General features: G+C 49.8%; 1 protein-coding gene across 1 annotated transcript in view; it reads left to right on the forward strand.

The window, feature by feature from the left end:
• Positions 1 to 1,293: 1,293 nt before the first annotated feature.
• The window catches only part of Sfrp1 (secreted frizzled related protein 1), a 39,623-nt gene continuing 13,581 nt past the window's right edge, over positions 1,294 to 27,335 (forward strand). The window contains exons 1-2 of the mRNA XM_004633119.2: positions 1,294 to 2,746; positions 7,193 to 7,270. Of these exons, the coding sequence (XP_004633176.1) occupies positions 2,224 to 2,746; positions 7,193 to 7,270 (601 nt within the window). The 5' untranslated portion in view covers positions 1,294 to 2,223. The remainder of the gene's footprint in view (positions 2,747 to 7,192; positions 7,271 to 27,335) is intronic.

Consider the following 27,335-nt stretch of genomic DNA (forward strand, 5'->3'; position numbering starts at 1 on the left):
GTGAGGTGACCAGACACAGGCTAGGTCTTCCTTTGAATAGATTTGTGAGGTTGACTTCCAACAGGGGACTTCAAGGACTGGTGGTGGAGGTACAGTGACATAGACTAATGTCCAGAATTTTGACAGCAGCCTTACCAAACCCTCCTCCTATCATTTGGGAAATTTGTGCAAATACAAGTGACAGGTCATCTAAATTTGGGTACAGAGGTAAGAGAATGCTACCTACAAACACCAGTTCTTTCAAAGAGTGAGTTTGCACATACACTGGACCAGGACCAGGGCTTAGCCTGGAGAGGGGAAAATGACCCCCTTCCAAACAGCACTTTTCTCTAAATGCCCCTAGCATGGAGATGCAGTTGCCTGATTTCATGTAGTCTGTTCTCTGGGAGGAATGTCCTCCCAGCTCCCGGGGGTAAGCAGTACCAATTGTTTCTGGATTAACCCTTGGCCAGCCAAAATGTTGCTCTGTTCTCTGTCTCACTGCCACCATTGTGCCCCTCTGACTTTAATGGCTCTAGAAAAGACAAAGCGAACCGTATCATCTGCCAATGTGTCTCTGGAGAGCAGCTCTTTGTGCAGTGGACTACCTCCCTCCAAGCTGGCATAAATACTTTGAAGAAATAGCCCTGCTTCTCTTCACAAGCTGTAGTAGTTTTATTTGAAATCCCTCCATCAAGAAAGTAGGTCTGCAGAGCCCAAAGCCAGCTTCTCCAGAGCTCTATAAACAAGCCTGCCCAGCAGTGTGGCACCTCTAGATCCCGTCTGAGATCCTGTCTATCACCAGGATTGATTCTTAGTGCTGGCACGTTTTTAAAGACATCTTTGGCTTCCCCTCACTCACACATAAGGGCACAAGCACGCGGAGCCCCAGTGCAGCAGAGCTCCTTGGAACATGTCGCCTGCAGTTTGGGGTCAGTTGTGGTGATGTTCCCAGCTGGCAGAAGCCGGAACCTCCTTGGGGGTGATGCTTGAAACAAAGTACAAAGAAAGCCCAGGAGGGAGGTGGAGAGAGACAGCAGGTCTACTGCTCCCAGGGCAGAGAAGAGACAGCTGAGCTGCTGCTGCCAATCCTGTCCTGCCTTAGCGGGGACCTTTGGTTGACTTGAGGTTCATTGACTGGGTCTGAACGTGGCATGTGCGCCTGAGAGATGTTCTTAATATGTACACAGCCATGCTGATAAGCACACGTGTGTTTTTAATGTTTTGGCTTTCCACACCACAAACATGTCAATGCATGTGTGTGTGCACACACAGATGTACTGTCGGCCAGGCAGGGACTTGAGTCGGTATTAAAAAACAACAACAACAACAACAACAACAACAACAACAACAACAACAACAAAACTATTCAGAAAAAATACGTAAAGTTCTTCTCCCAAGGCTAGCATCTTTCTGAGCAAGGGTTCCCACCCACCGACCTCAGCAGCTTTCACCTCTTGCCTCTAGCGAGGCCTAAGGACACCAGGTGGCTGTCACTCCCGGAGCAACGTTGCATTTGAACAAGCACAGTCTGGAAGGCACCTTCCCTGTCTTTGCAGGGGCAGCAGGGGACTTGCAGCAGACAGCCCGCCCTGCAGTCTTCTGTGAGCGGCAGTCTGTTCATGGCCTCTGAGAACCAAACTTTGGAGCGGCGCTGCTCATCTGAGAGCGGCTGCCTGAAAGTAGAAAAGCGCAAGGCTGCCTTCATAATCGCCCGACTTCCTGTCGAGGCCCCTCGTTCCTCAGCACAGACCCGAGCGGATCACAAGAATCCCGTTTACCACCACACCACCTCTACCAGTTCTCCTTTATTTGCCTTTCCTTCTACTTTCCTCCTCCTCTTACTCGCTTATTTCTCGCCTTTGCTTTGGAAGGGGTGTTGACCCGTGTCTATTGCTACAAGCCGAAACCCTCGCCAGGGAGGCGATTGGCTCCCGACGCGGGTGACGCCCACGCAGCCAGGCGCTGATTGGCTGCACGCGGAGTCTCGCCCGGCCCCGCGCGGCGCCTTCGCCCTGCTCGCCCGGATCGCTGCGCAGAGGTGTCGCGCCCGTCGCACGCCGCGCCTTGGGAACACCGGACACCTTCGGGAGCCTGCCGCTGCCCCCGCGGCCGGCCAGGGCAGGCGCGGCTGGAGACCAGAGCAGCGCGAGGCCGCAGCCAGGCCGTGCTGAGCACTGCGCCTTTGTCCCCGCAGCCTCCTGCAAGTCCGCTGTGGGACTCGCGCGCCCCGACTTCGCCGGCATGGGCAGCGGGCGCGGCGCGGGGGGCGCGCTGCTGGCCCTGGCCGCGGGGCTGCTGGCCGTGGGCTCGGCCAGCGAGTACGACTACGTGAGCTTCCAGTCGGACATCGGCGCGTACCAGAGCGGGCGCTTCTATACCAAGCCGCCACAGTGCGTGGACATCCCGGCGGACCTGCGGCTGTGCCACAACGTGGGTTACAAGAGGATGGTGCTGCCCAACCTGCTGGAGCACGAGACCATGGCCGAGGTGAAGCAGCAGGCCAGCAGCTGGGTGCCCCTGCTCAACAAGAACTGCCACATGGGCACGCAGGTCTTCCTGTGCGCGCTCTTCGCGCCCGTGTGCCTCGACCGGCCCATTTACCCGTGCCGCTGGCTCTGCGAGGCCGTACGCGACTCCTGCGAGCCCGTCATGCAGTTTTTCGGCTTCTACTGGCCCGAGATGCTCAAGTGCGACAAGTTCCCCGAGGGGGATGTCTGTATCGCCATGAGCCCGCCCAATGCCACCGAAGCCTCGAAACCGCAAGGTAAGTACCCCCCGGCCCTCTGCGGGCCCCACTCGCGGCCCATCTCGCTCCCAGGCGCGCAGACCGCCGCAGGCCGAGCGCAACCCGGGCCGCGCAGCGCCCTGTGGACCCGTCCCGGCGGGGCTTGCTAGTCCTTAGCCGCCGTTCTGGAACCGGTCTCCCCTTTCCGAACCTGAAGCCACACCTCACACTTCCCAGCCAGAGCGCTCCTTGGTGTCCGAGTAGGGTTGCTGCTCGCTCCGCAGTTTTTAATTCTCCCAGACTAGAATGCGTCCTCAGGGAAAACCTCGGACGTCTGTGTGCAAAGCTCAGCGCTAGGCGCGGCTTTATTTTCGTAAGGTCGGAGAACAGCTTTTAGAAACTTTGTTTAGCTGCACGAAACTGACCGAGAGTGGGGTGTGGGAGAGGTTGAGGGGTGTAGACACCGTGGAGATTTCATCACTCTTTCCTGTAACACCTCGTAGGGAGCTTGGGGACTTCCTCCAGTGCCCCCTGCTTCTCTCATTCACACAAATCCTCAGGTAATTAGAAAGATAAAAATGTAATTAGCTCATTGTTGGTCTCCACCGTAGGGAGTGGGCTCTGCAAACTGGGCTCTGCGAATTCCTAACCCCCCAAGGACCAGAGGTTCCTCTCAATTCCCTACTAATCAAAGGGCAACTCTTAAGTGGCAGAAAAAAGATCCCCTGAGCCAAAAAAACAAGAGGACCCCAGCCTGGTGGCCCGACCTTCGACCTTCGTGGGGACAAATTCAGCCTGGTATTCCTTTAGAGCAGAGCTGGCACTCAGAGATGGGTGCAGGACAGAGATAGGGAGCGGTGCCCAGGTATGCTTAGCCCAGCAACGTGCAGCCTTGGGGCTTGGCCAGCAGAGAGAACTGAGTTTCTCTTCTAGTGCTCAGTGTCTTTAAACCTCTGCTACTGCTACTAAAAGTGGGAGCAACCTGTCACTGCTTCCTGGAGCGAGAGTGGGACTAGATGTGGAGAAAAGATGCCTTGCAGTTGGCACCTCTTGCTTCCCCTAGAGAAGAAGAACAGCCCAGAGGCACAGGCAGGGTGGGGCACAAGGACAGACTCAGCCCTGCCTGTAGGGGCCAGGCCTGGGCACCTGTGTTCTCAGGGGTAGTCTTCTGAAGGGCAGCTCTTTGAAAGCACTTTGAGCAGGGACCCAAAGCAAAGCAGTCTGTGTCCTGCTGATATGGAACTGCTCATGTAGCTTTCAGGTTTCCTCTCCCCATCCTCAGCAGCTAAGGGTGAGTGGCCTGGTTCTGGAGGCTGCGGCCAGCTCTGTTTGGGCGAATCCATCCCCTGTGACCTGTGATGGCCTCTTTTGGGGGCTGTTGGTAGACAAAAGTGGAGACCTCTGGACAGCAGCTTGTGGGGGGCAGCTGAGATCTCAGGGAAGAGTGCAGCACCAGGGTCGTGCCTGAATGCTAAAGGAAAGATCCCCCAGAGCCTGCTTAGGAGTTGGGGAAACCCATGGCTTCTGGGCCCCTAGTGCCTTTCCCAAGGCTGCTGTCTCTTGTCTGTTCTCATTTGGACCTGGGTTCAGGCTGTTCCCTGCCAAGACCAGAACTGTGATGATCTGGGAGAGGAAAAGCAAGAGGATCAGTCAGGAGTAGCTTTGGGATGTGTGCTCTTCTGTGATTTTGGAGAGAGTTGTGCCCTGAGAAGGCACAGGTCCCTGCCCTGAACTGCAGCAGCCCCTTGTGCCTTGTGTGAGACATCCCCAGCTGCCTGGCTGCCATGAGCTGAGCCTGGAGGTGGGATTGTGTGTGTGTGTGTGTGTGTGTGTGTGTACGCATGCACTCACGGGGGTACTCAGGGGCCATTTGAGAAAGACTCAACACACTGGTCCTCAAAGCTTCATAGCTGCTGACTCTGGAATAAGAACGGTAGTGCTTTTGAGTGACAATGGCAATTGTCATTTGCCTTTTATTCTTTGAAATTAAAATTTAATTTTCAATGCAGTGTCATACCTTCTCATACTTTACACAAGTTTCTGTGTGCATAATTGGGCATGGAGAGTTTTGAGGGTCCTGGCATACAATTTGTTACTGAGGATAAACCTGATAATGAGAAAGGACTCCAAAGACAGTTTTCTCCCCAAAGGCAGATGCCCACGCTACATCAGCTTCTGTTGCAGGACAGGCAATTGTTCTTTTTCCAGGAAAGTGATTCTACATCTTGCACCACTCACATTAAACTTGTTAAATCCTAGACCAATAAATTGTTCCTCATTCCTGTCAGGTTTACTGATGGGGCGAATTAGTTTAGTGCTGTTGTTTAGGCATGTTGTGCACTAAATCCACCTGGCCATTTTAGTCACAGTGTGCCAAGGTGCCCTCCAGCTGCAGCCTCTCACTCTGCCTTTCTTAGACACTTTCCTTGCTCATCTCCCAATCTGCTAGGGAAGATCAGCCATGCTTGTGTGTGTGCGTGCGTGTCTGTGTGCACACATTAATTAAAGACATTCACTTAATTGTGATTCCAGTGTTAGACTTTCTCTTCTAAAATATTAATAAAATACAAAACTTGGTCATTTTTGTTCATCTGCTTTAAACATTATCTTGAACACACCTTGAGACAGTGACTCAGCTCTGTTTTTCAGCCTGGGTGGGTTTCTTCTGCTCAGGCAGCTCTCAGGAGCGACCCAAGGACACTTAAGGTGCAGATTAATATTGCATTATGCATTCCTCTCCTTGCTGTGGTACAGCCGCTCCAGAGTCTGGCTGTAAGAAAAGTCAAGACAGAGAAAGCAATGTCAAAAAACACACGGAGCTCCCCAAAGGGAGGTCTTGCTACCAAGAGGCCTTGAAGTCCAAATATGCAACCAAGGGGAAGATGACCTCGTGGGGTACAAAGGCTGTGGGTCAGGCGCTGAGATGAGCATGTGTAGGGGAGAAGACTTTGCTACTTCTTGGGGCAATATCATATATGTAGAATTTTCCAGTTCAGTAATTTTACTTAAAAGCATAAACAAGCATTAGAAACAACTAAGCAAGGAACATACAAAACACAGTTCACTCTTGATCACACAGGGCTTTCTTTCCCCCTTTTCTCCCCATGGAACCAAGGACGATGAAGGAAAACTCTGGGCAAGTTTTCCTTTGGTAAGAAACATCACTTCCAGGATCTAGTCTCAAGTTCTGGGGGCAGAGCATATGTCCAACATCTGCCTCAGAGACACTCAAGCCACCTTCTACGAGGAGTGTGTTCTTGCTGCACTGAGAAAATCTGCCAGGCTGAGGACAGGTGGGGGAAGAGGCTGTGTGAGGTATCAAGGGCGAGGCCTCTGTGCGGCCTGCAGCATCCTTCTTGGAAGCTGGAGAGGTCTGGGGAGTGACTGTGGCTGCAGGAACCCTGCCCAGAACAGGCTTGCAACTCAGTTCCAACTTGGGGGCTTTTGCCCACTTCAGGATCAGAGCCACAGGCTCCATGGGCAGGGAGGGGCTGATGCAGAAGCTACTGGAGATGGGCAGGGAAGAGGGAGACAAGGAGCAGCCCGTCTCAATCCCCCTTGCTTCAGTCTCAGGGGCCAATGTTTTCACTTCTTAGCTGCAGCGCAGCTTGGCTTGATGGTGTGGCACCAGTGTGGATGGTCCTTACAGGGTGCTGTGCTTTCCTAGGTGCCCCATGAACAGAGAGTTGTTTACTAGGTGATGAAGTGGGAGAAGGCAACAGTCATCAGCCACTTCGGCCTTGCAGGCTCCACTTGGTGCTTCTCCCTGCCCTTCCAGCTCAGTCACTACTGGCCCTGGCCTCGGAGGTCCCCTCTCCTGAGGCCCAGCACTCCTGGGGTCTGCCCCATGGCCCTCTTCTTCAAAGGATTCACAGTCCCTTATGAAAGATCCTCAGAAGGTGCCTCCAGGCCAGCTCCCTCCTCCTTTTGGTGACTTCTGCCCCTCCTCCCTGTTCCTATCCAGATGCAGCTGCCAGGCCTCAGAGAAGAGGGTGTTCAGAGCTCTGAAGCCAGGCTCCAGAATGTGTTTCTTTTTCTCTGGGCTTCTACAGAGCTGGTCACCTGGATGGGCCAGGTGACCCATGGGAGTTGGCACATTGGAACCGGGCAGGAATTTGGGGGGTATATGAAGGATGGGGAAAAGGATCAGAAGCAAATAACAAATAGTCTATTTGGATTTATTAGTCAGGCATTTCCAGGGTTTCCCAGCAGGCTTTAAGTCATATTTCCTAGAACCTGCCTGCACCTACCTTGGAGAGCATTAGTCTAAATGTGTCACATACAGCATTCCTAGACCAAAATATTTAAAGAAACAATTTGCCTATTTGTGGCTTAGCTCCTGGGTTCCAGGACCCTTGTTTTTAGATCTCAGTTGCTCTTCAGAATTCCAGAAGACCTTATCTGCTGTCAGTCTGCAGCCACACTGACCATCTCCTCAGGGGAACCCCTAACTTACAGATTCTGTTTCCCCCTTTCCTTTCTTAGGTACAACTGTGTGTCCTCCATGTGACAACGAATTGAAATCTGAGGCCATTATTGAGCATCTCTGTGCAAGCGAGTTTGGTAAGAAAGTATTCTTGGCTACCTCCAGAGGGTTTGAGATCCCCGTCTCCTCAGGCTGGTGTCCCCAGGGACAGAGAGTTGTGGGCACAGAACTTGGCATTCTCCACCTCTGTCTTCTGAGGGCTACCTGTTCCAGGCAGGTAGAAGACAGCTCAAACTGCTTCTGCCTTCTGCGTGGGGGTGTGTCACTGTACAGATTTGGAGGTTTTCTCTGAGGCTGGAATGGGGACAGCCAGGGAGGCACCAGGAAGCTGCAAGGTAGAGGGATGAGGTCAGCCACCCTAGCCTGCTCTCCTGAAACAAGGCAGACTTTCTGTGCCCACCCCTAGGTGTCAGCACAACTCTACCCAGGATTTCAGTGGGTGATTATGGGGTGCTTTGCTGGAGGGGGGGGGTGAGATTTCAGAGCTTGGAAGATCAGTGGAGGCCCCCAGGGCAGGTTCTTTGAACAATGCAAAGTGACTTTCCCAGGATGACTCAGTATGCTCTCTCTCCCTTCCCAGGTCACTCTGGGTTGAGATAGATTTCTAAACCAGCACTCTAGGGTCAAGGCTGGGCATGGTTGGGGCCAGACCCCAGGGCCTTTCAGGGACAGTCTCCCACAGCTTGGCCCTGTATGTATCTTCTCCTGGAGAGGTCAGTGAAGCAGGGTCCCTCCACCTCCCACCCTGTCTCTGCCTCCATCTCTCATGGGTTTGGAGAAGCAGTGTGCCAAAGAACAGGCCCAGCCTGATGCTGGACAAAGTGTTTTTCCTAATTCCTGCATTCTGTTCCAGAGGTTGAGTTTTTTACAGAGTTCTTACCAGGAAAAACATAAAGGTAGGTAACAAGAGCCTTGCTGTCTGTGCACAAGCCCTCCTCTGAGTTCCTAATCAGCTGTGGTAAGTGTGCAGAGGGCTCTGTGCTGGTACAGGGAGCGGCACACAGAAGTGGAAGGCAATTGTGCGCCAGTGCGTCCGCAGGCCACTTGCATACTTGCAGTCTGCAGTCGTGCACAGCTTATAAGTGGCGAATTTAGACCCTTTACCATGGAGAGCTGCATGACAGTGGCGTGTCTTGTGGTTTTTATTTCCACATCAGGGTCCCTACATGCCTCCCTCATTCTTGGGGAAGGACAGGTAGTGGCACCTCTAAGAAAAGATGATTTTCCTCCACCTTTTGCTGCTCATGTTCGAGCCACACTCTTGTAGTCTTTTAAGTGGACTCCCCATTATAGAGGGTGCCTGCCAGGATCCATGCTGTGTCTGATTGCCCTTCCATCGATTGAGCGCTACCCACACTGGCTCCTTCATCCAGGGCGGTGACCCGAGCTGAAAGGTCTCCTGCTGTACAGTGTCTCAGGTACACAGTGCCACATGATCTCAGCAACAAGCCCTTCATCCACAAAAATTCACTTGGTTCCTTCCCAAAGGTGCATTTGGACACAGGAAAAATAATGACATACATAAACTCTCTGAGGTGTCCCAATAGGAGGACTTTTACTATACAGTGGGGCAGGAAAAGTTGGCTTAGCAGTGGCCAGTATCTGATAGGACCCTTAGGAGGGATAACGAAGGCTGCCACCCTCTTCAAGTACAGTAAATCACAATAATCACTTTCAGAAGCCGCCCTCCACCCCTATATTTTGTAAATCCATGGAATATTAGCATAAACTCTGAAAGGTAAGATGCTAATAGTTATGTTTATGGGATTTCGTCAGGGAAGAGATTGGAAGGTGACAGAAACCCCAAGATTGGGTACATAGTGATGGCTGGTGGGGTGCTGTCTTCCCAAAGATATCAGCATTCAGTGTACTTGGTAATTTGTGGGTGTATATCCATTCAGTGTTTATGCAGTGCAAGTCACTGCTAGGTGCTGTAATTAATCCTGAGTTACCTCCGTGGACTATATGACAATTTAATTTTTAGATTTTAAACTTCTGGATGAAACCCTGAGCAGTGATTTGCTAGAGGATCATGGAGCCAAGCAGTAACAAGGCTGTGGGAACTCAAGGCCAAAGTTAGTGTTAAAGAGTTGAAAGAGAGTGGATCCCTGGCTCTGTGCTCAAAATCTGTCTGAAGCTCTCCAACCCCAAATTATCACAGATGTTCTTGCTGCTTTCCCAGGTGGTCACCAGAATTCTGCTACGCCGGACACAGGCTCTGATTAAGCTGGGCACTTGCCCGCTGCGTGGGCTAAAGAGCAAGTCTTGGGTGAGAACAGGAATGTGGTGAGACTGATTTTGTATAAAGCAGGTGAAGATCGCCTGTGGTGAACGCCCTTTCCTCGCCACAGTAGGTGCCTGCCAGGCAGTGTGCTGCTGATGGGGTGGAGGCTGGAAATAATTGGTCAGGTCACTGACTTGAGTGTTTACCTGTGTAGAATTGTGTTTCTTTAGCCCAAGGTGATTTTGTTCTTCTCAGGGTTCACAGAACTTCTGAGTTTGTCTGGAACCTTCAAGGTCATTTTAGCAAGCCCTATCTTTTAATAAATAAGGACTCTTGACTTTCCCAACTGGAGTCCTTTTACTAGCAAGGGGTTGCGCGGCTGGGGCTTTGCCACTGAGATGTTGATGTGTACAGCACAAGTAGCACAGATGCCAGATTGCTTTGATCAGGTTGGAGAGATTTTTCTTTTTGTTTCTGTTTATAATGTTCTTATGAAACAATAAATAGCATCCCCCCACAGGGGCTGAGCTTAGCTTTGCCCTTCTTAGCACCCTGGAGAATGCAGCCTTGTTGAGAAACTTGTTTCCTACCTCATTTGATTTCACGTAAGTGAGGCAGTCAGCCACACTGATGGGATTCAGTTAGGAAACAAAGACATTTGACAATGTGAGCTGACACACAGCAGAGAAGAGAAGGACTGTCTGACTTCGCACTCCAGGGATCAAACTTTGTGTTAAGCGGTCCTGACATCCTAGGGGGAAGACATCAGGTTGCTGGAAGGCTCTCTCTGAGCTCTGCAAACAAGCTCTGCATTTTCTGGGTCAGCACGCACACTCACCCTGCGGCCAAAGCATCCTTGGACTCCCGCAGCCTCATGGAGCTGGGCATGCTCAGCCCACTACATTACCTTCTCCTCCAGCAATGCATTTATAACTCTTTGTCAGCTCTGCCTGGCCATTTGTCTCTCCACCCCTACACTGTACCTCCTCAGTTTAGAGCACATTTTTTCCCCCAATAGGGAAAAACATCAGCAGAAAAGCTTGTGTGCTGATACTCAGGAATGCAGCTGGATCAGCCTGGATCAAGCACCAGATGTGGGAAGCCAAAAGTTAGATGGTGCGGTCTCTAAATTCAACATGGCGGCCAGTTTGCTTGCTGTGGCTCACCTCCTACTCAGGATGTGCTGCTTTGCTCTGTGTTCCCTGGGCTTTCCTTGCTAAATGACAGCAGGGTGCTGCTCTTGCCCTTTGAGGAGCCTGGTGTAGCATCGACCAGCCTCCACACTAATGATCCGGCTGTTAACAACTTGGTGCCCACAGCCATCTTTCTTCAGGTCAGTTTGTCCCAGGGATCTGAGGACCTGATTTGCAATCACTGTGAGGTTGGAATCCCAAACTCTGGTCATCTTCTTCTCCAGTAAACACCTTTAAGTTTTGCTGGCAGAAATTTGCATGGTGATATCTAGCACTTTTGGTAAGATAGTTCCAAGCTTCCTCTCTTTGAGATTTTTTTTTAGCCTGAGAGTTCAGGTGGCAACTTCTTTAGCTTCCTCTGCTCCCCATCCTTTTGTTTATTTGTTTATTTTATTTATTTATTTATTTATTTTTGGCTGTGAAGAATGACTTCTTTCCCCCTAAAAATTTTCCTGGCCTTCAAGAAGGATTTTTTGTTTGTTTGTTTATTTTTTTGTAAAGAGAAAAAAAATGTGCTTTGCAATGCTAAAATTAGTCAAATAAGAAAGAGAAAGAAAATCCACTCACAGCAGTGGAAGTATTTCCTAGAAGAGCTGTTTTCTGAGGTTCTTGTACTCCATACATCTGCTGTCTGACTCACACACCCCTCTTTTAAGGTGTCTTAGCCGGGCCTGTGAGAAGGCCATGCCCACTCTGCAGGGCGGCTTGCTGTCTTGCAAAAAGCAGACTTAGCCTTTCCAAACCAAACTTTGGGTTTCCGCCTGAAGATGAGGAAGACTGGCTGCCAGCACACTCATTGCGTTGTCTGTAAGCTACCTGAGAGGGGCGCTGTGCCTGGTGCCACATTTCACCTCCTGTGAGATGCCTGGCAATTGTGCAGTGCTGTATTCATTTTGCACCACTATAGAGAGCACACTCCATGCTAAGAGGTGAGGAAAATCCCAGACCTCCAGTGGATAGAATAAGGTGTGTTAGTACTCAGACAGTCCCTAGCACAGCATCTCATACACAGTTGGCATAAAAGAAAAGTTTGTCAGTTGATTGTATGAATGACAGGATGGTGACGATCTGAACATTGTACATCCTTATTTATGAAGAAGAGGGCTTCTTTCCAAGCCAATATGTGCAAACTGTTACTGAATTCAAGCAACACTACATACTCCGTTTGGGGGTGATGATTTATGTGCATATTTTAAGAAGAGCCTTAATATTCAGAAATATAGTTTGGTCAAAGTAGAATTAAATAGACCCTATAAAAGGAGCTGCTATCCTGAGATAGGATTGGCAGGTTGAAAACCATTGGGTTCTATTGTCACCAAAGACCTTTAAAACAGGTGCCATCCCTGGGTTGGTAAATGCTTGGAGCAGGTTGTGGTGGTGTTTGCTGTGCCCAAAGACCTTTCTCCAGTGAACTGTCAATTTAACTGCGGCAGATGAGCTCTTCTCATTCTAAATCTCTTTATGTTTGGGGATAGGTGGAACAGTGCAGAGACCATGGTGGAACCAAAAGACTTCAAAGCCTTCCAGCTTGTGGAATGTTTCTAAGGCCAGTTACTTGCTCATCTGTGGCTCTCACACTGGAGCATTCCTGTGCCAGCCCAAACATGGGGTCCTGGCCCAAGAAATAAGGCCCTGGGCAGTTGGGGGTGAGGTTGCCCATGGAAGAACCATGAAGAGCACCTGTAAGGAACCATCGTCTCTCTCTCTCTCTGCAGTGTATGGGACACCCTTCCTCTATGACTAATTTGTTCTTGGCTGTAACTGTGGCTGGAAGATTCTTAGGTAGGCTCATTTCACTGAGCATAGCTTACTTCCACATCTTTAAACCAGTGGAGTGTGAGGCATGAGAAGGGAAATGGACATACATGACCCTTGGATGAGGCACTGCATGCCCCAAAACTGAGTTCAAGTCTGTTCAGGTGCTGTATTGCTCATCTGAACTGATTTGTCATTGTGAAGATCTGCTGGGGAGGTCAGCCCATCTGTGCTCTCCTGCTGACTGGGCAGAGTGAGAACAGGGAGTGAGTCATCTAGTTGCCCACGGCTGCTGCACCTGGAGCCTGTACAGCTTTCCTGCATAGCAGCACTTGCCTGGCAGCCAGTCCAGACTTTATTCCTCTTATGCCCATCATGTTCCCATCCTGCCAAGCCCAAGCCCACTGCTCCTGAACAGTGGCACCAGGTGCCTCTTCACTGTCACTTTGTGGAACTTAAATGGCCAATTCTTGTGCCTCACAAAGGGAAGGAGCTTGCCAGTGTTGGATTCTTTCAGGATAGAAAGGCAGGCAGAACAGCACATTGCAAGGAACCTAGGCTGTGGGCCAGACAGATCTCAGTAAATCCCAACCCTGCATGATGAGCAACCAGGAGAGAGTCTCCAAACCTTCCTAAGCCTGGCTCCCAACCTGCAAAATATGGGTGGTAATTTCAGCACGCTGTAGGAAGAAGTGCATTAGTTAAGAAGATGAGTGAATTAATTAATTCAAACTCCTGGAGTGTGATAGCTGTTCAACTTGTAATAGTCTCCTCTTATTGGAAAGAATTATTGCAAGATGAAATTTAGCCTAGGAAGCAGGATGCTAGTACTAGTGGAATCAGCTTGTTTGGCAAAACACAATTTAAGAAGGGAAATGGAATTCTCTGGTTAACAGAGGATTATATTGAAGACAGCTTTTAAAATACCAATTTGGAAAAGCTCCATGCAGCTTCAAGTTACTCTAGTTAATAAGAACAAATCAAAGAAACAAACAAACAACACCCTTCCTCCTAGCCTCAAATCCTGTCTGTACTAGATGGGAAGCAGATCTAAAGTTTAGTTAGATGACACTTAAGTAGGCCTAAGATGATTAGGGCCGAATCTCCCCAGCTTTGGGGGCACACCCACTGAGGCTGTCCTCTGTGCTTTTGAGAAATCTCATACCTAATATAGTCTACTCATAACTTATTGGTGTCTGTTTCAAGAGCTTTTGAGGCCCTTTGTGTTGCTCCCCCTCCCCCTTTTCTCAAGCAGTACCTCCAGGCAGATTTCCTTTAATTTCCAACAGCTGCCTTGTGATATTCACTCCCTTTAACTAAAAAAAAGGGGGGGGTTATATTCAGAGGCAAAGGACCATTTAAATATTGATAGGTTTCACCCAGTTTTGCAGAAATGAGCCTGAAGCTCCAATCTGTATTTTTTTTTAAAGAGAACAAATGGCCAAAGAAATGTCAGACCCTTGCCCTGCCCCAACCTGCTTAGAACAGCCAATTAAACGTGCATTAGCTTTGGAAGGCTTCTCAAAGGCCTATAGATTGGGCTTGAAATCTTTGTTTAGTCTTTCAGGAACACTGTCACACGGATGATTTATCAAAGAAAGTTGTTTATCTGGCAGTAAAATAAACTCTGGGCCTGTTCAGACTAAGATTTCCCGTGCATTTCTACCAAGGTAAACACTGGTAACTGGCAGGTTGCAGATTCCGTGTGAAAGCCAGACACATACAATAAATATTTGAACTACGGCTTTGCCATGTAAGACGCCCTGCTTGTCACTAGCACTGTCACTCCTGACATGCCCGACAGGACCTGGCACTGCAGCCAGGCCAGCTGCGTGGACTGACACCTCTGGTGTCTGCAGAAGCCTGAGCTTTCCTGGATCTGAGAGCCACTTTAGTGCTGGCACCAGGTAACTTCCTGGTTCAGAGAGGCGAGCCTTGGACAGCATCCCTCAGCATCGCGCCAACTGCTGGTGGCAGTTCCAAAGGAAGTAGACCCAAGTAGCCAACTTAGATTTCTTTGAAAATAGACATTGGTTGAATCCAACTAGGGAGCGCTGGTTGAGGTGAGTGCCTCAGGAGCTGGGGCAGAGGCATGGAGATAGGGAAAGAGATCCCCTTCTGGGTTCTGCGGAGTTTGAACAGTTGTGGCAGAAGAGCCCTAGAGATGTTTCCACAGGGTCTGCTGCTGGGCCTGTTGGTGGTTTCAAGAGGTCTGTGCAGGACAGGAGAGGGCAGAGGGAGCTCTGTGTTGCAGATGTGGGTGCCTCGCCATGCTTTGGGGGAACAGGTGCACATGGGACAGAGGGGAATAGAGCTCTACAGCTGTTCCAGAGGAAGGCCTTGTGCTGAGCGTGGTGCATTTCCATGAGAGACTTGAGGGTTATGAGCTGCTTGCTCTCCAGCAATCTGGGTGCTGGAGTTTCAGGCTCTTGCTCACTTGGGGGTCCTTACTGCAGGCCTGAGTTGAAAGGTTTCTGTGGCTGTGCCTCTGACATGGATCCCATCTTTATCCTGACCCCAGTAGGGCAGAGGTGGCATCTGTGGTGGTAAGGGAGGTTTTGGTGATGTGTTCATAGGCTGCTGGCTGCACTCACATCTGGCTCTTGGGAGTATAAGGTGCCTGAACCAGTGCTACAGAGGGGTCTTGGGCATGGGCAGCAGGGTTCTTTCTGGCTTTCAGGGTTGGTGTGCAGGTAACGCTGTACATGCTCCCTGGCTTGCAGCTGTTGGAGGGACAAAAGGAGTATATTCTACAAGGCAGGAATTAACGGAAATCATTTACAAATTCTGGAAGGATGGATGCAAGTTGTAAAGATGCTGAAACATTAGATTGGCAGGGACGAAAATGAGAAGCCATCTTCCCTCTAAGATGCTCATTCAGGCAGGATTAAAGGGGTTGCTCTCCCTTGTCCTTTCTGGTCTTCCCCTCAGCCGCTCTGTGGGGCACTTCCTGTAGGACTTCTCAGAGGTGTTCTCTTCTCAGTGAGTCCTTTGAAAATGAATTCACAGCAGTGTCTGTGACCACATAGCCATTCAGCTTTAGGGAGTGGCTCTGAGCCTAAGGAAATTCCTGCCTCAGTGTCAGGAGAGAGGTACAAAGAGCTCTGGCAGCCTGCAGGGTGCTGATGCTGCCAGTAAATGGGGCACTCTCGTTGTAGTCTTTATTCTTCAGACCAAATTTTCATTTGAAAATCTGTGTGTGTGTGTGTGTGTGTGTGTGTGTAAGGCACACGTGTTCTCTTTTGACAACCTAAGCATCCACAGAGGACCTGAACACTTGTATATTGAGTTCAGGGGACAGTTTGTTGGGTGTCTTCTGAGTACATAGCCCCTGCTTAATCTTTTGGCCATATTCACTGACTTTTGGATTGTCACCCATATCTGTGCAGATAGGAATATTTGTAGTGTTTTTTTCCGAAGGCCTTGGAAGAAAGTCTTTATCATCAGAGCTAAGCAGGGTAGCTGCAGTGAAAAGCTTGGATCCTCCTTCCTGCAGGGGCTGAAACCACCATAAGCCTTTTGCAAGGAAGGTAAAACCTTTGTTGGCCAAGAAAGTAGCTGGTGTGTAGGCCTCTACTACAGAAGAAGTGGTTTTTTTCTGATTACGTGCTATACTAGGAGCGAGAAGCCCTGTGGTGCGGTCAGGAAAATGAAGAGTGGCACCCACCTCCTGTGGCCTTGGGCTGAGCAGATAGATGCCCAGGAGACCTTGTTGTTCCTTTCCCAGGCTAGCCTGAGGAAAGCTTCAAGTTAGTCATGGGTATTCTACAGGCCCCTGTTCTGCCTCGCAGACCTGAGTACCCTGCCTCTCTGGGCTGCTCCTTAGGAACTTAGGGCTTTGAGGAGAAGGAAGATGCTCAGGTGACTTTCATCACATGTTAGGACTGGGCTCTTAATCATGCAGTTCCCTGGAACTGGGTGGGTTGCTGGTCGGGTTCAGCAGTACTCAGTGCTTATGAAATAGTTGTGAAGGGTGATTGACTGGGATGTGGGTCCTGCCCTCATGATTCAGTGTAATTTCTTTAATAAAGAAAGAACTGGGATGATGGTGGTATAGAAAAAGGGTTAGTTCTTCTGGGAAGGTATCACAGAAAGCCTCAGGGAAGAGATCATGGGGTATCCTTTGAGGAATCTGGGGGAGACGCAAGTCATGTAACTGAGGTGGCTGACTCACGGCCACCTCCCTGAAGGAGGCAGCCTGATGAGGTCAATAGGGCCGCCAGCAGCCAAGAAGAGCCATCTGCTGTGGTCAGCACCCCCAGAACCCTCTGCACTAGGCGTTCAGAGCCTGTAATCACTTATACTCGGGTGGCCACAGAGCTGGTCGTTACCACAAGCAGCCATCATTAGCAGCTGTCATAAACTCTCTTGACTTCTCTCCAAGCTTATTAGTGGTCCAGGCAGGCAGCAAGCACGGAGCTTCAGGAGCTGGCCCCACAAGGGCTGGGCTGGGAATGCTAGTCGGGGCTGATGGCCTGGGTCAGCTTGGGTGTCTGAATTGGGCTTTTTGGAGGAGGAAAGCCAGAGAGGCTGTAGCTACTGAAAGGGATGAGGTGGTAGCGTATTGATGGTGTGTGTATGTGGTCTCTGTGTGTTGTGTCTCTCTGCTTGGATGTGGCAGTCTGAGGGTGAATATAGAAACACGTGAGCAGTTGTGTGATGCAGTGGGCCCTGAGCACATATGCATGCTGGTGTTTGCATGTGAGTGTAGACACATGTGCTGTTTGTGCTGTGAGGCCATCACATGTGGCTTGTGCATGTGTGGACACAACTAACGCATTTGCCTGTTCCAGCTGGCCTGGCCCTGTGGGTAGCAAGCATGACTGGTGAGATCTGAGCTTCCCTGTTCCCTCAGGGCTTCACTGAGGGCTCTGAGGACCTGCTGCCCCTCTTTCCCTGTTGCAGGAAGGCTTCCATCAGGGATTTCTCTGCAGCAAAGTCTTAGTGCAAACTGAAGCCTGTCTTTATAAGTTTGGGGGCTCTACTGAATACTTAGTGTTCTGTTGATTCCTCCAAATGCCAGATAGGCTGATTTTGTTTCAGTTTTAGTGTTTACGGTAAATTCATTTAACACTCCTGATTCTCTGGGCTGGAGTCACTTTCTCAGCAGATTTTAGCAGTTAAAGAAATTGTTATTGAGGGCAGGGTGTTATCCCTAGGATTGCAACAGCATGTTGGAAAAACCACACTTCATGTTACCAGGCAGCCTGAGCTCAGGGCTGGCTCTACCACCTACAGCTTTTGTATTGTTTCACTGGCTCAATTTGCCCACCTGTCAGAACCCCAAAATAAAAATTTCTGCACAAGGAGATACAATATGATGTGTTAGAAATAACAAATTCTGATACCCTAGGATCTGATTCCAGCACCTGCATGGAACTGTGACTTGGGCTGGTCAGTCTCTGGATCTTTACACAGACCTCACAGGTGGTCTCTTCAGCTCTCCCTAGATCTGAAGCTGAATGGTTTTATTCTGTGGCTTGATTTCCCAATACAGATGCTTCTTTGGTGCCGCCTCCCTCTCCTCAGGTATGTCTGCTGGGAGCCCTTGGCATCCTCTGAGGCATGTGGGAGAAAAGCTGTGGCTGAGGAGGTTCTAGCAGAGGGAAGCCAGGGGCTGCACTTATGGAAGAGTTGGGATAGGGTGGAGCTGGGGGCTGTAGGGCCACTGCAAAGGGCCATGTACTGCACTCCCTGGAGAGTCCCCTTCTCTGACCAGGCCTTGGGGGGGGGGCTTCTGGGTGTCTTGACCTCAACCCCTACCAGTGGGAGGGTCCCACCTGTGGGATTCCCCTCCAGAACATGTCCCAGGCTTCATGCTCCTCTCTGGGATGACCTTATGCCCAGGGAAGAGTGGAATCTTTGCACCTCTTCTCCTGCATGGGCTGATGGAACCTCTTTGGAAGGTAGTATTGCTTCTCAAACTCAAAATTGAACCATGGAGTAGTCAGCTGCAGTCCTCTGAGCCCAGGTTTCTCATCTCCAAATAGAAACATTGACAGAATCTCTTACATCACCAGTTCAATATATGTTCACCAAGCTGATGTGGAGACGTGGGGTTATTAGTGTCCTGGAACTCCAAACCTGCACAGTTCACAGGTGACATGTGGCTCACCCTGTTGTAGCTGGTCACAAAGTGCCATCTTGGCATCAAGATGTGGCTCAGCATGGCATCCTACAGCAGCTCTCCTCTCCAGGTAGGGGCAGTCAGTACACCCCACATAGCTGTTTTAGAATTTATCACATAAGCCATGGTTTCCTTAAAAAAAGGAAAATAAAAAGACAAACATGTTGCAGATGTCCCAGCACTGAATGGGATGGTCATGGTAATGTTTCAGGAGCCTAAAAAGAATTTTCCAGGTTATTAAAATGCAAGCTGAGCTAGCTGATCCTAGACATCTCTGGGCTGACAGGGGTTGCTGATGCTAGTGGAAAAATGAGACCTGAAGCACTGTGTGGGAGAAGGCACTTGGGAAATGTCAGCTTGAAACCTTGAGTGCACTTTGCTCCCAAACAGGGGACAGCAACCCCATGGCAGATGTGGCATGTCATGTCACCTTCAGTGGCAAATACCCAGAGCTCTGTGTCCTACCTCTAAACTGATGTCAACCTGCCAAATGAGCGTTCAGACTGCCTTTAGTGCGTGGTGGTGGCAGCTGGAGTGTCTGCCTCCTAGGACTGTGAACAGCAGGGGTGGGGGCCGGGGCTGAGCCAACTGAGGCTGCCTTGTCCAGCAAAGGGAGCCTTGTTCTGCACAGCTCCTGAACTTGGTTTGGTGAAGACAGGAAACTGCTTGGGGCACCTTGTCAGGGAGTGAGGCCACACACACAAATCACTCAAAGGCAGATGGGCTGTAGGATGGGCTCTTGTCTGCGCTATCTGGGAGACCTACCTTTGGCACGAAGTCAGAAAGTAAGGCCTTGTGGTTATTTGTAGCCCTTCCAATTCTGTGATGCGCGAAGATTCTTAAAGGACCTGCCTTACATCTCTGCCAGTGGCCTCTCCCAGAGGTGGCCATGTTGGTGGACGAAGCTTCCTTCTCGTGTGATTAACTGAGGGTCCCCAGCTCAGCAGATCACTGGCAGTGTGGGGTCCCGCCCTCCCAAGTTTCCTTCTAGACCCTGACCTCACCTGCAGCTCTCTGTACACGGTAAAGGCTTCTGTCTTGTGTCTTGCAGGGGAAGAGCAGGAGCCCATCTGTGTGGGTGGTGGCCTTGGAGCAGTCATCAGGTGGCAGCGGGGAGGCCCAGCGCATGGGAACCGCAGTCGGGCTTGGATGGGGCCTCCTTCACCTTCTGCCCCTTTGCTCACATGCAGGAGCGTCTAGTGCCGCTGGGGGATCAGTTTTCATGGGGATTTTGTCTAACTGTGTGTGTATGCAGGGGGAGGTGGTGCGAAAGCTGAGCATGGGCTGCCTTCCCTGGGAAGGGGCAGAAAGATCCCTGATCCCAGCACTGATTTCCCTTGTGATTGACAGCTCTTTGCCTGGAGCCTTCTTCTCTTACAGACTTAATGTATCTCCTGGCAGATCTCCCTGTTCGGAATGCTGCGCCCAGCCTGACTGCGAACAAGCAGGCCTGGGGGAGCAAGGGGCACTTTCCCTTTCCTTTGCTACTTGTTCCTGTTCTGTCCCTGCTTTCTCAATGCTCTTTGGAAGCAGGATGGTACCAGGGCTGTGGCTCGAGCAGCTGAAAATACTGTACTTTCTTTCTTCCTTGCCCTCCAGCTGCTCTGGGGAGGAAAGTTTGGGTTGCTGGATGGAAGCTGTCTGTTCCTTCCCAGAAGCCCACAGCTTGGAGTTCCCAGGGGAACCCACACCCCAAATTCCAGCACAGTATACTACCTTCCAAGCTAGCCTGGAGGTCAGGGCATTCCCCCCAGCAGCTGGTGCTGCTGTCCCCACCACAGTGCTGCTGTTTGGGATCATCAGAGGTCCTGAGAAAGTTCAGGGGACACAGAGGGCTGATGGGGGTAGAGGACTGAGCCTGGCTTTCCTCTTCGGCTGTAGCTGCGTTTCTTCCAGGAAGTGATTTATCTGATAATGAGCTGGGATTGTGCTTCTTAGCCTGGAGTGGGGCTTAGCTTTCTTGAATTTTGGCACTGGGTTCTGGCATTCAGAAGGTGGGAGGATTGCCTTCATCTGAGGAGACAAATCCCACAGGCTGGAAACCGAGGGGCTTGTGGTGAGAGAAACGAGAGGAAAATGTGAGTGGGAAGGAGGAACATGGCACCCATGGGAGGCAGGGTCCTGGTCCTGGCGCCCCTTAGCCGCGGGTGGTTGAGTGGCGGGAGTCTTCAAATTCTTTTTGGGCCTCAGTTTACTCATCTGTGGAGGGAGACTTTGGCTCCAAGCCCTCTCAGATGGTCTTTGGCCTGGCAGACAGAGAAGGTGCGATGATTGTCTATGCAGACCACGTTAGTGTGCTAACCTGCACTTGCTTGCTGGAGTTCCCCACCTGTGCACCACGGGTTCCATGCAGGAAGAGGAGGGTCTCTGCCAACATCTGCTAGTGTGGAGCCATAGGCTGTCTCTGTGTTGGGGCCTGAGCACCATTTTCCTGGGAGGGGCATTCAGTGTGGCTCCTTTGCCCTGATGCTGTACAGCCCGTGGGGAAAGAACCCTCCCGTGCACTCACACAACTCCTCTCCCCGCAGTGTGGCTGGCAGGAGAGCTGCTGGGCCAAGTCAGAGCTGCAGCCCCTTCTCCTCTCGGGCCCTGCTTCTGTGCTTGGGTTCATGGACTAGAACCTTCTTGGACTTTTCCAATGGTTTCACATCACTCTGCACTATGGCCTCACTACAGTTTGATTCCAAGCAGATGGTAAAGACAATGGAGCTGGGACAACAATGTCCCCATGTCCCTCAGCTGGTACACTTTGTGTACAGCAGTGGTTTGATCTGAGCTGCCAGTCCGAGCAGTGGAGCAGGCTCTAATCAACCCTATGGGTTGGATGAACTAATCGATAAATACAAGAAAAATGGAGAAATTAAAAAAAATTTTTCCCACAGAAATTAGTATTGAGCTGTGAGGTTTTCCCATGCTTGGCAGGTAGCTTCAGTCTGCCCTTTGGGTCCCTCCAGTGGGCTGGCTGTCTTTCTGGGTCTTGAGACTGGCTGGAGAAGTAATCTGCCACTTAGTGTTGTTTGAGTGGTTTCTCTGGACCTCCTACCTTGTCACCAGGTCTGTCTGAGGGAGAAGCCTTGGTGGAGCCCTGCGAAAGGCCTGCTGGTCACGCAGCTCCTGTTCTGAAAGGGAGTCTACTGCAGGAGGGAGTGTAGAGGAGGAGGAGGGATGGGTGATCCCGGCCTGGCAATTGCTGTCATCATCAGGGAAAAGAAGTGTTTCTTGTTGCCAAATGAAGAAGCAAAGCTGTGATTGAAGGTGAATAGATAAAGATCTTTTTCTTCATGCCAGTGGGAGGGGTGGGCACAGAATGGGAGTGTGTGCTGCTAAAGGTCATAGGGTACAGAGCCAAACTCTGGGCAGAGCTGCCCTCTTGCCTGTGCAGTGGCCCAGAGCCTTCACTCTTTAGGAGCAGGATGAGGATGAGATCATAGACAGCCACAGAGAGTTGTCTCCAAAGGCCACAGGGAAATGAATTGAAATTTCTAACGTGGGAGTAAGTGTGGCCTCCTCAGAGCACAAAACTTGGGGTATATGTCTTTGTCTCTCCTAGTGCAGAGTGGTACTTAAAAATGGAACAGAAAATAAGGAATGATTATAGGTTATAGGAATAACCTATAGGTTATAGGCATGATTGTAGGTTGTAATATAAGAAGGTTTATTTTTACATAAACCTATATATACATAATTTATTTTAAAATCTGCAATTAGTTTTAAAAAGATGTGTTCACACTATTATACATTATATGCATTATTGCACATTATATTTTATATATTACTATAAATATGTTCACATTGTATAGAATAAAAAATATCCAGAGTCCACATTTCAAAGTAAGAGGAAGAGGTTGACATTTTCAAAATGCTTTCCCCTACATGAGTTTATTTTTGTATGACCCTGTGAAGTTTGGGGAATACTATGAGCTCTCTTTTTTTGGTGAAGTGATCAAGTGACACCCAAAGTCATGCCGCAAAGCTGGACTGCAGCCCAGCAGCAGGCGAGGCCACGTGAGGAGCGAGGGCGCTGGCCAGCCCTTCGTCTTGCTTAGAGATGATGGTCCACTGTGCCTGTCGAGAGGTGAGGGCAGCTGTGCTGAGTGTGGGCTTGTCCTTCTGTTTCCTAGTGTTGCTGTGCAGGATGACCAGAGACCGAGGGACTGAGCTGTGGGAATTTGTGTTCTCACAGTTCCAGGGCTGAAGTACAGAGTTGGGGGGTTGGTAGCAGCCTTGGAGGGAGCATCTACTCCGTGCCTCTCTCCTGGCTGCTGGTGGCTCCCACAGTTGGTGTTCCTCATCTTGGAATTCCAGCATTGGATCCCATTTTCAGATTCTTCTTCCCCATTTCTCTGTACTTCCGAGTCTCTCCTTTCCTTGTAAGGACACTAGGTTTAGGATCATCTTTCTGCATCTAGTGTGACTCTGTTTTAGTATAACTGACTACATTGGCAAAAGGTGCTATTTCCAAGCAAGGTCCCTTTCCAGATTCTGGCAGATTCCATCTTTTCTGGGAACACCCTTCAGCATACTGTAGAGCCCCAAGTTAACTTAGCTTGAATCTTGCCCCTGTCACTTACCAGCTAGCAATGTGCTCACAGCCCCTTGAATCAAAAGCTAGTGGTAGCAGTACCCATGTAATTAGGCTGTTGGGAAGATCAAATGGAGGGGTGGTGCCTGCCTGGCTCTCAGAAGGGGTTTGCACTGCAAAGAGTATATAGTCTGTGGAGCGACTCATTGTGGTAGAGGAAACCCAGGTGTGGGGTGGCAGCCTAAGGGCTGGGTCGCCCCTGCTGGTATCTGGCTCTGGTAATGGCTGGAAGGCAAGCAGCTACTCAGAATTCGACCAGTGTCTGTGATATTGGGATGCTGAAGACTGGAAGGTTCTACAGACCTAATTTCTGTCCTCACAGAAGTGTGTTGTGAATGGAACCACACCCCCAGCCACAAAGAAAGAGACATCTATGGTGGCTTAGCAGGGAGCTTGAGAGGCAGGCTGGAAGGGCAGCCAGCCGGGACTCCAGAGGGCCCAGGATGCAGGTCCTGAAGGGCCAGGGGAGAAGGAGCGCGAAGGTAGCCTGCTGACATGCCTCCGGGGCTCCTTTTAAACTCTCAAACCCTTAAAACTGATCATTTGACTGTGAGCTACCTGGGGAATCTGGAGCAGGGTAGGATTGATCTCTGAGAGCAGTCAGCCCAATTGGAAAGGATCCTAGATTTCACTCCTGCGTCTTTCTCAGTCGGCTGATGGTGAGGTGGCTTCATAATTAGCCCCTGTATCTGAAAACCTCCATTTGTGACATATTGGCAGCATGGTTATTAATTAATTAATTGTACAATGTCTCCATGTCTATGTCTGCTCACAAAAGCTACAAACCTGCACAGGTCTTTGTACAGCAGGTGACAATTGACAAATGCCCTCCCACTTACCCTCTTGGCATCACAGCCTTTGGATAGTAACCAGCAGCTTGAATGCTGTGTGTCCTGCATGACTTCTCTGAGCTGCAGCTGTCATCGTGTGAAAGGAGACATCTGTTTTCCAGGAGCCCTCTCTTCCAGAGAGAAAGAATGCTGGCACCCACCTCAGGTCCTGGAACTCGATGTTTCTAATTTTGTAGCAGGGACAGCTTGCTGGAGAACCTGTGTGGAAGGCTTGGTGAGCAACCGGAGGAGGAGTATGTCCAAAGTATCTTGCAAGGTCCTGGGAAGGTGGCAGAAGGAAACTCTGGCCGGCGCTTTTTTTTGGTCTTTTTTATGTATATTTTTATTTTATTATTTTATTATTTTGATAATGGGGATCGAACTCAGGACTTTGAGCTTGCCACTTGGGTGCTTATGCCACTGAGCCGTCTCCCCAGCTGTCAGGAGGAAACTCAGGGAAGCAAGTGGGCTGGTCCTGTCCATAGTGAATGCTCATGTTGGGGGTTGGGGGGGGGGGCTCGTGTGCTGTTCTCTGAGGCAGCCAGGACCCTGGCCTTAGGATTTGGCTTGTCTATAGGAAGAGCACTTCTTATAGAGGGTACCGTGGGCCTTTAAAAGACAGAAAGTGGGGGTATACATACAGGTAATAAGTAGGATCAAAGTACATTATACATAGGACCCCCCAAATGTGAACCTATGGGAGAGGACAGGGTAGGGGGCCAGTAAAGGAAGTGACTCAAGTATGTTGTGCACGTGTACAAAGCTGCTGAAATGAAGTGCATTAATCAGTATAACCAATATGTGCTAATAAAAAATATTGGAAAGAAGACAACTTCTCAGTTCTGAAGCCAGGACATTGGTCAGTATTGTAGAAATCATGTGCCCACAAGCATTGGAAGTTGGGGAAGGGCCCCAGGAAGTGGGCCTGGCACCTGTCTCTGCTGGAATCCTCGGGGTCCAGAGGTCAGAGACCCCGCAGTCTCAGGGAAATGTTCTACTTCATTTCTGTTTGGTCGGTGGCTTTCCTGCAGGACAAGATGGGAGAGCTGGCGCCTCTGCATTTCCATAGCCCAGTCCTTGTGTCTCCAGCACTGCTTGCTTGCCAGGCCTGGGGAGCCTCTGAGGAGACTCTGTCCAGCCTCTTCACAAGTGAGAGTGCAGGCAAGCTGCGAGGAGAAGGGAGGAACAAAGATATTTAGTGTGAGGCTGACACTCGTGGCCACCCTGAGTATAGGCCAGCTGAGCTGGGCAGAGAGCAAGAACCCTAGAAAAATTGAGACCAGGCCAGCCTTGGCATGGGACTGATGCTAACTCCCATTCATGTTTTCAGTTCTTAGCTTGAGCCAAACCCATCTCCGGCCAAGACCAGTCTCACCTCTGAAAATCCTTCATTCCTACTTGGTGTTTCCTGTGAATGGAGAGCCATATGTGCTCCCTCCCCTCCCTCGGACTCCCCTGACTTGGTGGTGAAGCCCAGTACTGCCTGGCTAGTGGATAGGGAAGGTGTGCTCCTGGGCTTGGACTGGACTCGGGTCTCACCAAAGGCCCAAGTCCATGCAGGCTGCCAGGGTGTCTGTGTCTTTGAGCCTCGCTGCTGCTAGTACAAACTCTGGAAGGGCTGAAAAGAAGAAGCAAAGAAAATCCAAGTGAGGAAGTTGGCTGGATAAGGAGGGTGAGCTATAATGAAAAAAGCCAGGAGAACTTTAATTCCCTGAGTATGGTACTATGTGCAGCTGGGTACACTTGGGCCTACAGAGAAAGTGATGATGTTTGGGATGAGGGGTTTGGGCTTCTCTTTTTCTTTCTTAGAGGCCTTGGATAAATAGAGGGCTCCTGTTCTCCCTGAATCCTTTTATACCAGAACTGGTATGGAAGTGAAAAAGGTCATGTGAGAGGTGACTTGGACACTTCTTTGGCCCCAGGCACTTAAGAGCAGCTGGGCACAGGGTGTTCAGGGCATCCCCAAACATGGGGCTCCCTTTCTGCATATGCCACTCATTTAACCTTTGATATCATTTGTGTTTTGGGAATGTGGCATTTTAAGATGAAAACTGACCTGTGCTGTTGATTAGTTGGAACTTGGGCAAATGACTTGAGCCTTCTTGCCTGTCTCCTCTAGAAACCAGTTATAATCGAAGCACCTTCCTTGTAGGGTTTAGAGAGGATTTGGGAGACTGTATATGTAAAAGTGCATAGACTAGTGCCATGCAGGGCCTGAGGAGCTGTTGTTATTATTAACTCTACAGCAGATATTAATGCAAAGAATTCAGGTCCCATGAATGGGGCTGTGAACTTTAGGGCAGTGACAGATGTTTATATCTTATCCATCATTTGCTCTATGGATAGATGTGTAACTGAGCCCTTTGACGGCTTAGGCATTGATATTGACTGAACAGAAATGGAAAGGTTTGCTTGAGCTTACAGAAGGGAGGAGGGTGGATGGAGCACACTCACAGGTGAGTAATGTGCAGGCTATGCTGAGCCAAGTTCAATAGGGAGGATCAGAAAGGCCAAAGCCAGAACTAGCTGGAAGCTTCCTGGAGAAGATGCACCATGGTTTGACTTGAAGAATAGGCAAGTAAAACGCAAACTGTGCCTGAAGTAAATTCTCTGAGCTTAAGTGGGCCACACTAGGAGGACAATAAAAGGAGGAGAGCAAAGATGTGTCTTTGGCCACCAGTGCTCCATGGTCTGGACTCAGTTTCTTCAGGGGGATCTTGCTCAGGGACCAGCACCTGTCCTATGTCTATTTTTATTTTAGCTGTTTTTCAAATGCAACAGCATGAAGGCCTGCTGGCCACTGTGCTTGAGGTAAGTCAGGTCCTTGTCTGGGGTTGTCTTATAATTTAAACAAATTCATGACCAAGATAGTGTTCTTGAGTGTAGTCTGGACTGTAGGGCCAGCATGGTGGGTGGACGTAGGTGAGGTGTTGGGAGATACGAGCAGGCAAGGGCATCTTCACCATCTGAAGTGTAGGGTAGTATTCTTCCTGTGGCTTGGGCTTCCATATCAGATTTCTTTTTTTTTTTATTCAAAAAATTTATTGAGTAGCTAGAAGTAGAGATAATTAAAATGAGATGAGCCATATGCACAAATAATAGCAATATGTACGGTTCACTAAATCACAGCAGTTAAAGGAAAAAAAAAGTGCTTTAAGAAAAAGATGCCTTCCAGCCTGGAAGAGGGTGAGTGGCAAATCTGGAAAGGGGATTGAGTTTAAAATAGAAGACTTCAGTCTGGATTGTTGATGATACTCAGTATGGACTATTATTTGTCTCTCCTTTTCATTTCTCCCCATCTTTGGGCTTAATTTATCAGTAGTGCCCAGGACTGTTCAATGCACTTTTTCTATACTTGCTTGCATTTTTGCTTTAATGTCTTCTACAGAACTAGGTCCTTTCGGTGTTTTAGGACTCTTTTCCTGTTTCTT

This window comes from Octodon degus, unplaced genomic scaffold, assembly GCF_000260255.1.
Source record: "Octodon degus isolate 3935 unplaced genomic scaffold, OctDeg1.0 scaffold00051, whole genome shotgun sequence".
Taxonomy (NCBI): domain Eukaryota; kingdom Metazoa; phylum Chordata; class Mammalia; order Rodentia; family Octodontidae; genus Octodon; species Octodon degus.